Raw genomic sequence first — 12179 nt, 5'->3', positions numbered from 1 at the left:
ACCCATCAACTTCCAAAAATACTTGTACACTAAAAGTACTTCATCTATTTATCTTTTAATCCAATCTACACATTACATAGAATTAGTATACAGAATTCCTTAAAAACAAGAGCAATTACTAAAACACCCTTCCATCTTTATCTTTCCGGTTCCAAGCTAACGCTCATTTTACCTCAACGAATCTTTGTTAAGGAAATCCCAGCTCTTCTTATTCAAAAGCCCATCAGACATCAGCAACCCCATGTCTTAGATTGACGACGATATCCACCAATTCTCACGGTGGAGGACCCCCTGCTCTACCTCTTCTCCAAGCTCCGGCAACACCGCCGATGAGCAACATGCAGTCAAACACAGAGAGAGCCCATCAAAATTGGTAAAACACTTCTATCTCTATCAACGATCAAACACTTATTTTAGCATTCTATCAAACAACAGGAGAACGTTGTGTGAGGTTGGACGATGGAGAAGATGGGTTGTGGCTGTGTTTGGTGAAGAGAGGGTAGTTTGGGGTTTGTAATTTTCTCAGTATATAAGTATAGATAGAACTAGGTGGGTTCTAAGAGCATCTCCAAGAGCCTCCATATCTCATGTCCTTGAGTAAATTTAGGGAGTATGAGGGGGAAATTTGGCTCCAACAATCTCCCTATAATGAAGACTAAATATAGGGCTTATGATTTGGTATTCCAAATCAAAGACAAGAAATGACTCCCTATATTTAGTCTCAACATAAGGAGCATTGTTGGAGCAATCTCCCCCTCCCCTCCCCTCCCCTCCCCTCACATACTCTCTATATTTAGTCTAGGGCATGAGATAGGGAGCCATTTGAGGAGCATTGTTGGAGCACTTGCTCATTATTTTGCTCCCTATTTTCTAGGATGAGAGATTTGCTCCTCAAATATAGGGAAAACCTAAGATCATTGTTGAAGATGCTCTAAATAAATCAGGAAAAAACTTTGGATTTATAAGCGAAAACCCCTATAAACATTTGGGTGATTGCAAAAGAAAATGCATTGGGGATCATTTTTATGGGACAGAGGGAGGGGACACCTCACATGCCCTCTCCCCTTGTCCCATAAATATGGTCCCTATAGAACTACTCGATTGCAAATAACCCCTACCATCTATATCTCCTGTTGCATCTATCGGCTCTCAGCTATTTTACTAGCTGTTAATACCTCTGTTCACATGTTGAGAATGACCACAACCCTTTCTCTCATATGAATCAATCGATGGTAATTGCTAGTATAACAGTTAGAGGGGTTATAAGTGTTAGCAAATGTATAGATGAAAGAGTTATCTACAACTTACCTGAGCAATTTATAAACATCTTTAATAGAATTTGAGCCTCGCTGAAGATGATCTTATTAATTTAACAATAAATCATAGTAGAAAAAATGCAAATCCTAAAAAAAATGTTGAAATATATTTCAAACAACTATGTATGAATTTGGATCATTTTCACTATATATTAATAAAAAAATGGAGAAACCACTACATTAATCAAAGTCGTCGATATATGTAGTAGATGATTATGGTTCATTCCGTATCTAACACTCACTATTATCCCATGAATTACACTATTTTCCTAGTATATTCTCAAAGACATTTCATAATCATCTACTACGCAAATCAACAATTATGATATAGTTATAGACTCTCTACTGCTAGATAGTGGAGAGAATATGAATCCTATTTATTTTGTAATAACTCAATTTAGAATTGAACCCAAGACTATAGAAGTCATATTGAAACCTCCCCACCGTCCAAGTCATCCGCGGTGGGCTTGAGGATGGAAATCCTTAAGTACGAGCAAGAAAAGTGTAACTATAAAATGGGCTAAACAATAACGCGAGACGGTTTGGGCGAAGCGTTGGACGAAGCGTTTATATGGGCTTAGAGATCCATTAGACCTGGCCAGGGTCGGCCCTGGGGTAAGCCCACCAAGCCCCGGGGCTGGGGCAACCTAGGGTCGGGGGGCAACCATCGCGATTACATCCTTCACTCCTCAAACCGTAATAATTTTCAAAGTGGACTTTGTAAGAGGACCTTTATGCCAAAATTGTTAAGGGTTCTATTAGTAAAAACTCTTATTAATACCCAAAGCCCTACCCAACTCCTCCTTTATTTCCGTCAGCCTCCTCTCCTCCTTCTCGTCTCTGTTCCGCCGCTCATAAAAAAAGGAAAAAAATGGAGAGAATCTGAATCGACGGAGACACCGCTCTGTTTCGCTGTCTCTGTTCTGTCAGCCTCCAACTCCTCCTTCCCGTCTCTGCTCCCATCCTTCGGATCACCCTGCCGACTCCTCCGACAATCCGATCTAGTCACCCAAAAGACGGAGAGAATCTGAATCGACTTATCGACGCCGACGGCCGATCGGTCCATCAAAGAAACACAATCAGATAATTTTTTAAATAAATAATTTTAGGGTTTTTTTGGACAAAAATTTGGGGTTTCGATGTTTTGCAATGAAATTAAGATTTCTGATTTTGAATCTTGGCTGAATATTAGTTGTTGAATTAGGGGTTATGATGTTTGGGTGGTTCCGTCTAGGTTTTTGTTTTGAAATTGTAAATTAGATTTGATTTAGCTATTTGGGTGGCACAGTTATGTCTTCTGACTAGTTTCTCACGGTCTCCATAAGTTTAAAAGAAGTTTATCAAAGTTGAAAGATAGAAAGAGGAAATAATGTTTACTTGTTAAAAAGTTCATCTCCCTTCTAGTCGTCTAAAACTCGAGAAATGTTTTTCTTTGAATTAAATTGTAGCACAAATGTAATTTTTTCTTATATGAATATTGATTTTGCAAGAGAATATTATCAGTTTGAGCCCAATATAGAACGCTAAATGGTATTATATGTATTCATTTTTATCGTTATTGTTCGTACCAAATTTTTAATATAAGGAGCAATTAAAATTGGAGTGGGCTAGGGCAACCCAAACCTCGGGGCCGGCCCTGGACCTAGCTCATTAGTACTAAGTTATTTGTGATCTACATTTGGGTAATGGATAGGGCTAACTCCAGAGGAGTTCTACGGACACTAGCTTACGGTTGGTTTTGTAATACTTGCTGCTCTGGGAAGGAGGAGATTATGCATGTGCGGCCAACAATTTTAAATCAGCATGAAAAATAAAAAAAAATAATACAAACTGAATATAAAATCAATATAAAAATTTATAAAGATTATTATATAAACATTTATAAATAACAATTATTACAATTATGAGCTCCGAAGGTTACATTGTCATGCGTGTAAACTTGTCATTCATCTCTGTATGATTTTCCACAAATGGCGGTTATATAATTCCTTTAAGTGAGTTGTCAATTGTTTTTTGCATTAGGCCCAAGTTACTAATTAAGTCCTAATATATTGGTTTGTATTTTCTTTGAGAATTGTAGATTAGGCCCAAGTCTCTTAAGGGACACGTGCGCTGCACGTGCTCCGCGCAACTGTTTCATGAAATTGAAGAATTGTTTACTGGAAAGTTATAAAGAGAAAGATCACACTTTATCTACCTAGGTGTTTAGAAAGAGATAGATAAAAGTCAAAATTTATATTTTATCTACTAATTGCCTTTGAAATTGTAATACATACAAATTTGTTTTTTTTTTTATCCTTTAAAGTATGCTTTTTGATCTCCTGTCAATAGCTTTCTTTGTCGAGAGCCCGAACAAACCAATTCCCTAAGCCCAATATCCTTCATTACCTATTCGCAAACAACCAATAAACCAACCCAATATCCATGTCAAACATTCATAACAATTTATTCGTGTGATATATTTTCCTTGATTACAATTATCTAAAATAGAGCGGAAAAATTGATTGAAGCTTTCGGATGTCAAAGTGTTAGAAAAATACTTAAGGATATTAAAGTGAAATAAAATTGAAACTTTTGGCTATCAAAGAGAAATGTAATCGAAAATTCGGGGTACAAATTAGTCAAAGTGAAAGTGCACAAACTATGGGGGTGCCAAAGTGAAATTAAGCCTTCAAAAACTGATGAAAATAGGAAGGGGAAATTGCTTCTAGCCCCCAATTTCATTACAGGTGTTCCACCCCCTCCTAAGACTTTTTCAACGCTCTCAAAACCCCCAAAAGTAAAGCGATAATTCCCTGAGCCCCCAAAACACAAAACCCAAATGATTAAAATATGTGAAGACCATAATACCCTTTCTCTTCCTCAAACTCCCATTCCTCAGGAACCCCCCGTTCGAGTATATACGACATCAACACATTGCAGCAAATACCTCGCTGGTGGAACAGAGACGATCCTTTCTCGTTGGAAACACTTCCATCCACAGTGATCAATGATAGAAACGAGGAGTTACCGGAGATCGGTAGTGAGATGCTGAAAGAATCATAAGTAAACGGTCCTTTCCCAGTGATCTTACCGGCGGGTGGCGGGTTCGGGTTGGTGAAGTCAAGGGTGAGCCCTCGAGGCAGGAAACTCACTGTTGGAGAAGGAATCGGAGCTGGCTAAACTACAGTCACCAAAGAGCACAACGGAGACGAGGATTCATTAGGAGGCTGGACCGGGTCGCGCCTGAACCGGGCGTGGCCCGTTTGATCGAGGGCGTTGATGAACTTCTTGAACTTGGAGACGGTGTTGTCGGTGATGGCCAAGCAGTCAAATAAAGAAGATGACGAAGATTGATGGCTAAGGATGAGGACGAGCGCTTCCATGCTCTGGAGGCTGGCGATGGCTGCTTCCTTGATCGTAATCCGATCGTCCATTTTTGAAAAGTTGATCAGATCAATGGCCATTGATGGGGGTGAAGGAGAGAAGATTGGGTTTGGGGAGGAAAGGGGGTTATTTATATTGGAGGAATGAGTTGGTTGTGAAGGATACTATTGGTTGTGAAGGTGTTACTGGTTGGTTGTGAAGGATGTGTGTTGGTTGTTAAGGTTATGCGTTGGTTGTGAAGGTTACGGATTGGTTTTTAAGGTTACGGGTTGGTTATTAAGGTTACACGTTGGTTGTGAAGGTTACAGATTAGTTGTTAAGGTTACGCGTTGATTGTGAAGGTTACATGTTGGTTATTAAGGTTACGGGTTGGTTGTTAAGGTTACGTGTTGGTTGTGAATGTTACAGATTGGTTGTTAAGGTTATAGGGTGGTTGTTAAGGATAAACGTTGATATTTTTCGTACTCAACTGAATACATAAGCCATTTCTACTTATATAGCATAATTTCTCTCATGCCGCAGTTGACGATTATGAACCATTACAGTGTATAATAATGTGAATGTAAAAGATTACTGACTAGTTTGGAATTACATTCACATTCATATTCTTTATCTAAAGGATTACCTGTTTATTCATTGAGATATATATGTATATATATTTTGAGTGACATAAATACTTTGGGCCTCTTGGTTTGGTGGTAAAGTTTGGGAGGTTGGACATGATGTTAGGAGTTCAAACCCCTACCGCCACAATATATTTTTAAATGTCTTTGATTGGGCCTTGCTCTTTGAATTCTAAATATATTTTTAGAATATTCGTTGTAAAAGTTACGGATTAGTTGTGGAGGTTACGCGTTGGTTGTTAAGATTACGTGTTGGTTGTTAAGATTACGGGTTGAATGAGGTCATGTGACCCCTTCCATAGTTGAGGGATTTTTTATAATACTAAACTTAACATTTTGGAGCAAAATTGAGATTTGGATTTTGAAATCATGATCTTATATACATGACATTTAAATTAGATTTTTTTTCCATAAAAAACACCTTTTAGATACGGCGAAAATAGAAGAACTATTTTTAAAGTTTAATTTATGCAGAAACCATCTTTAAAAGTAGTCTCAGTTGCAATCCACCGTCTAGACCCATTTTCTGATTAAAATTTATATGAACTTCCCAAAACGCCCTTGAAAATGTATTAAAAAAATACATAATCTTTTGTTAATAATAAATGTCATGCCTGACACATTCATATTTCACGGTTATCTTAGAGATTTCAATCGAAAGCTCGTCAAAAAATAGGTCAAGATGATTAATTACGACATGGAGCCGCTTTCAAGGTGATTCCGGTGTAAATTAAAACATTAGAGGTAATTTCTCTATTTCCACCCTATTTTAAAGATTATTTTCTTGAAAAGAAAAATTCTATCAAAATCCTAGATCGGTACGGCCCGAAGTAGATTTATTAGGTCCAAATCGGAAACTTGGGCCCCAAGTCAGTTCCGATTCCTAGACCGCACGCATTCTCTCACCTACAAAGGGCCCCCAAATCCCGAAAGCAAATTAAAGCATCACAAAAGAAAGAAGAGCCTCCCTTTTCACCTTCCCCCAAACCCGAAAAAAAAAAAAAAAATCCCCCACATCGCAGGTTAGGGTTTCCGAACCTAACAAGCGGCGATGCCGAAGAACAAGGGGAAGGGAGGCAAGAACCGGAAGCGAGGCAAGAACGAGGCCGACGACGAGAAGCGCGAGCTCATCTTCAAAGAGGACGGCCAGGAGTACGCCCAGGTCCTGCGCATGCTCGGCAACGGTCGGTGCGAGGCGATGTGCATCGACGGCACGAAGCGGCTCTGCCACATCCGGGGCAAGATGCACAAGAAGGTCTGGCATCGCCGCGGCGCAGGCGTCGTCCTCGTCGGCCTCCGCGATTACCAGGACGACAAGGCCGACGTCATCCTCAAGTACATGCCTGACGAGGCCAGGCTCCTCAAGGCTTACGGGGAGCTGCCGGAGAGCACGAGGCTGAACGAGGGGATCCCCGGCGGGATCGACGAGGAGGACGAGGGGGCCGCTGATGATTACGTCGAGTTCGAGGACGAGGACATCGACAGGATCTAGGCGAGGACGACCGCAAGGCCAGAGCCGAGAGCTTTAGATTTTGGTATTATTGCTGTCGCTGCTTTTACTTTTTATTTTTTTTATTTGATATATTACTGCTTTGACGATGCCTGGATAATTATGTTTCTCTTAATTCAGTGTTATGTGGTCTGTGTTTGGGAGTCATTGGAATCATTGCCCAGGGTTTTTTGTTTGTTGATAGTTTGGTATGTAGTTAACCGTGATCGTTTGGAATTTAGGGTTTCATTATTGTGCTATGCTATGTGTAGTTCGAGATTATTTTTGCAACGGATGTAGGGTAATAATTGTAGAGCGCCGTTGGTCTTTATGCTTAACATTGCTTAGGGTTCTCTGCAACTCTTAATGGTTGTGCTGAGGATTGTTGGCGATTTTAGGGTTTTGTTATCGGATAAACGCTTGGTGTAGTTTGATGGTTTTTATCTTAGGCGTCTGATGCTTCGTCTATGATCTCCTGGGTGTGATGAGAATTTGATGGTTGATGATGGTATTGCTTGCGGTTTAATCTGATTTTGATCCCTGTTTTGTTTGCGATTTATCTTATTACTGGATAATACCATTTGTAATTCGTATTGTTTTTGTTGTGAGACTGTTTTTCTTGTTTCTTGTCAAAGGGGGATATTTCTTTGCTATTGTAACTGTTTGAAGTGTTTGGAGTGATGGGAATTGGTTCTAGGTGCGATTGCTGCTTCTCATTGCTATTGTGTAAAGGTTTTCCGTGATTCTTAATGGTTGAGTTTGAGGATGATGATATCGACAAGATCTGACGGTGCTTTTTGGTTGTTATTGTCGTTGTGATGTAGATCCAGTGTTTGCTTTCGTTGCAAGGATTTGATCCGGTTCTGATCTTGTTACATGTAATGTTATGTTTACTTTGGTGGCTCTACTTTGCGATGAAAGTAGAATAGTAATCGGTCTCACACTTTGTTTCTCTGCTCTTTTTTTTTTGCTGTAAGGTTGTTTTGTCAGATTTAGTGAAATTCTTTTGCTATTATGAGGATTTGAACTACTGGAGGTGATTACAATTGCTTCGATGCTATTGTTCTTAGTAATTGTTATTAGCATGCAATTGGACGTTTTATTTTAAATATCCACTATTTCCTTGATGCATCTTTTTGTCTAGTTGGGAAATTCATGTTGTTTATGCTATTGATGAGAAACTGAGTTTTAGAAGTCATGAATTGCGGATTGGTGGTGACTTTGTAGGATATAACAGGCGCTTTTAGATAATATATGCTCGAATTACTGATTCCTTTTAACGCATCATTTTGATTTTGAAGTGAGTTGGTATGATGAATGAATGGATGTTGGATCTCACGGATTTGTTCGATACCCAATTGACTGAATACTAAGTTTTCTTATTCTTGGCGTTAAAGTTCATGGCTTGGGATTTTTCTCACCTGCTGGCTTCATATCTGGTTTGATGATACATGGTATTTCCTTGAATTTGTTATGCTTTTATTACTGAAATATAATGGTGTGTTCCCCTTCTGTCCCTGGACCAAGAAATTTGTGTGGTATGATGGAACTTTTGTTTTGGGAGTGTTTATAATTATTGTTGGTTTGATCTTTGTTTGATTCTGATTTCATATTGTTTATTGTATAGCATAACCTGTGTTTCTATTATCTGTAATCTTCAAACCCTTGATAAGTGCTCAATCTGGGTCAAATTGGGATGTTTTCTTTATCTTCAAATCCTTGAAAACATATGCATGATTAAGCGCATGAGATTAATTGAGCTTGGGAACTTTAATGTTCTGTTTGAGGTGTATTATTTGCTTGTGAAACAGTAAATGGTATAGGTGTCTCCACTAGCAAAAGTTCTAGTTTCTTTTAGTACTTGTAAATTGCTTATTTTATTGCAACATGAATGATGTCTGTGATAATCAATGCTTTTGAAACCTGCATGTGCTTAGTATGTGTAGTGCAAACTATATTATTCAAATAGTGAAATATTTCCATGGGGCTTGTTTGCTCTTCTTGAATTGTTTTTGGGTCCATCCCCTTAACTCAACAGATCCCTATGTAGTTATCTCTGACCATTTTCTTTAGTAAACTAATTTTTAGATTAAATCTTTTGGAACAGATCCAATACAGTTTCGAAACTACTCAAACACTACTATGCCTAAATATTATGGGGAACCCTTGATAACTCATCAATTTTGATAGCAATTCAAGTGGAAGGACCCTACACTTTTATGTGTAGTTGTGTTAAAATAGTTTGAAATTTGTATTTTAGTTAGAAATATCCTATTGTCTTATTAATCATGTTTACTTCCTGTTTCAAAATAAAGCTCATCGGTTTATCTAGTTTCCTTCGGGTCTGAGCTAAACAGACCCAAATGCGCTAGATGTAACCCTTCACTAACATGCCAAACACACATTTTTGACCGAGAGATTTGTTAACATGTGTACAAAGGTTAAGACTAGTTAACCCACCATATCAACCGGCTAATTATTCTGCTGATTTAGATGACAAAACATTTAACCCGCCTGTCATCGCTGGACGGTAGTTGAAGTACAGTCATCAGAGAAGAGAGATTGTGGCCAATTTCATATTTTCATATGAGATCGAAGAGAGACTAGCCAATTTGAGTTCTTTCTTATTACTTTCTTGTTCTCCTTGTCGTTAATTGTGAACATATTTATTCACTGTTTCAACTTCATCTGAGGATAAATATAGTTTCACATATACAATTTGCATTACGCATTAACAACATACCTATTACAGTTTGTCAAAAAATATTTTCTTTTTTGCAAATTATAAATGTGCACAATAACTAATTTATTCTGTACTTATATTTTATGAAAGAGTTGGGAATATATTTTTTCCGGAAATCATTAGTAATAGCTCCATTTTTAATAGGATAGAATGGGTATTTTTTTTTTTAAACTTAGAGCGATCAATCTCCTAAATATGTTTTTGATTGTCAAACAAGCAAAAGTAAACCTTCATCTGAGATATCTAATCTAACTAGAGTTTAATTAATTTTAACCCAGTCTAGTGAATTATTTAAGTTAACTCTTCTTCGTAATCCTCCCATCTTAACCCCTTGCCCAATGGAGCCATAGATTAAGAGTATTGGTAATCAGAGTATGAGACTAATAAACAATACATGGTGTGTAACTGATTTGATTGGAGCCTTGGTGCAATGAGATTTTCTTTTACTGATATCGTATCAAGATTCAAGAGTTGGGTATATAATGAAGAAGTATAAACGTTTTCTCTCGCAATGAAGTGGGATGGCTCTGCATTTTGGTAAAAAAAAAAAATGCACGATGTGCATAATAAATTAATAATTGAACTCTACATATAAAGAAGGGTTTTTTAGATAAATGTTTCTTTAGATCATAGATATTTTGATATTAGTTTCTCAAATCTTTATATTTTGATATTAATCCTTTAAATTATCTTAGTTTGTTGATACTAGTTCTTCGGTTAGGTTTACCATTCAAAATCCTAAATCACGATTGAGCTAACACCAACCATCTGTCTCCTCTGCCATCACCCGCACCTCTGCGAATTTTCTCCATCACCACGTCCTCCAACTCCACCGCTATCACCTCCGCTACCTCAATGACCTTCACTTCCATCTCCTTCACCACCATTTCCTTCACCTTCATCGCCTCCTCTGACAGCTTTTTAGGGTCCTCCACTGTCACCAACACCACCACCATCGCATAAGGAAGAGGGCTAAGAGGAGGTAATGGTAGCAGTCAAGGACGGAGAGGAGGGTGTTTGGATTGTGCCTTTAATTTTTTGTATAGTTTCATGAGAGCTAGTTAGAGTTAGAGGTCTATTATGATTAGGAGACTGGGCATCATCATGATAAGGAGTTTGTATCATATTCTAATTAGAAAGAAATACTAGAGATAGGACTTTGATTAATCTTCTAATGTTGGAGGAAAACTAATGAGAGAGGCATTATTCTTGTCATCTAGGTCAGGAGAGGGTGTAAACCAAATTCAAGATCGTGTGTGAGAGGAGAGGGTTTCATAGTTTTTTTCCGTGTAAAGCTTATAATATTGGGAGAGGATTTCACAGTTTTTGTCCGTCCAAACGATAATAAAGAGAGAGAGAGCTTTGGAGGGAATATGAGCGTTGATTATATAAGCAAGGTTGAGAGATTGAGAGATGAGAGTTGAGTGGTTCCTCTTGTACTTCTCCTTAATGCATAGTGAATTTCTTATATTATTGCCCTAAGGATGTATGTCTAAGTTGGTCGAACAAACCACATAAATTTTGGTGTTCTTCTTCTTGATTGTTAGTATTTTCTATCTTGTAGATTGTGATTGGCTTCCTAGTTGTGGAGGATCGTAGTAGGTGAGGGAACGAAAACCCCTAACAGAGGAAGAGGTTGGAGGGGAGAGGGAGGAGAGGGATATAACTGTCCATTCAAGAAAAAAGTTAAAGAAATGAAGTTTTCCTCACTATTATCAGCATATAAGATAATCCAGAGGGCTAATATCAAAATATAAACATTCGAGGGGCTAGTATCAAAATATCTATAATTTAGGGGACCAATATCTAAAAAATACCATAAAGAATTCAAATTGGATCATGTAATAACCCATATCTTGAAGTAATTAATTGATGATTAGTTAATTAGTCACTAGGAAAGAGTTCCTGGAGCATTTATCCAAGTCAACCATTCTACACAACATATTAAACAAGTAATCCATTGACTTGAAACTTCTTTAAACTCGAGCTTCATAATTTAAGCAGAGAAATTAGACTTTCTTCTTTAGAAGTGATGCTTTGGTTTCATGACATAATAAATTTAGATATTGATAGATGAGAAACTAGGATTGAGTTTGGACTAGTTTTTTCTTAACTAGGTTAGTATTGGTCTGTATAGAGGTTGATTAAAAAAAGAACTAATTTAAGGGTGTGTTTGGCAAACTCCTAGAATTGGGTCAAGACTGAACCTGTTCCAATTTTCAGTCCTGGCCCAGTTTTGGGTTTGCTTTTGATTAGTCAGTGCTGAATCTGGCTTAGTTTTTGGGTAATTGTCAAACAAAATCTAAGTGTCAGAATTTGAACTAGAAAAAACTAGTTCAAATTTGGCCCAGTTTTGCCTTACTAAAAAACATTTTGGAACACATTTATATCTACTAAAACTTGAATATTTCCATTGCAAAGAGGCTCTATCTAGAATCTCATATAATATTCTCGATCATATGAAAAATTAGATTTTGTTTAACCTGGTCATCTATACGAGATATACCGACACAGAGATCATTGAGATTTTCACCCATATAGATGCTTAATCCAATTATTCTTTAATAGTTTAACTTAGCAGTTCAAAAAATATTTTTCAACCAAACACTTTGCATTGTAAATGCATTTCCTATAATAAAATT

The 12179-nt window shown here is 37.6% G+C and overlaps 2 protein-coding genes across 2 annotated transcripts; one reads left to right on the top strand and one right to left on the bottom strand.

Moving 5' to 3' along the window:
* LOC109839969 (probable WRKY transcription factor 17) lies at positions 3682-4762 on the bottom strand. The gene is given in 2 exon segments (XM_020408448.1): positions 3682-3704; positions 4246-4762. Coding segments are annotated over 2 exon segments (540 nt in total).
* LOC109829132 (eukaryotic translation initiation factor 1A-like) lies at positions 6260-7054 on the top strand. The gene has a single exon (XM_020396243.1). The coding sequence runs from the start codon at positions 6357-6359 to the stop codon at positions 6795-6797; it is 441 nt and encodes a 146-aa protein (XP_020251832.1). The 5' UTR covers positions 6260-6356; the 3' UTR covers positions 6798-7054.

This window comes from Asparagus officinalis, chromosome 1, assembly GCF_001876935.1.
Source record: "Asparagus officinalis chromosome 1, Aspof.V1, whole genome shotgun sequence".
Lineage (NCBI taxonomy): Eukaryota > Viridiplantae > Streptophyta > Magnoliopsida > Asparagales > Asparagaceae > Asparagus > Asparagus officinalis.
The sequence above is the reverse complement of the archived record's forward strand: the minus strand, read 5'-3'. Positions and strand labels throughout refer to the sequence as shown.

Bases quoted from the DNA above. Each gene is read 5' to 3' on its own strand.
- LOC109829132 (XM_020396243.1), top strand. From the start codon at position 6,357: ATGCCGAAGAACAAGGGGAAGGGAGGCAAGAACCGGAAGCGAGGCAAG.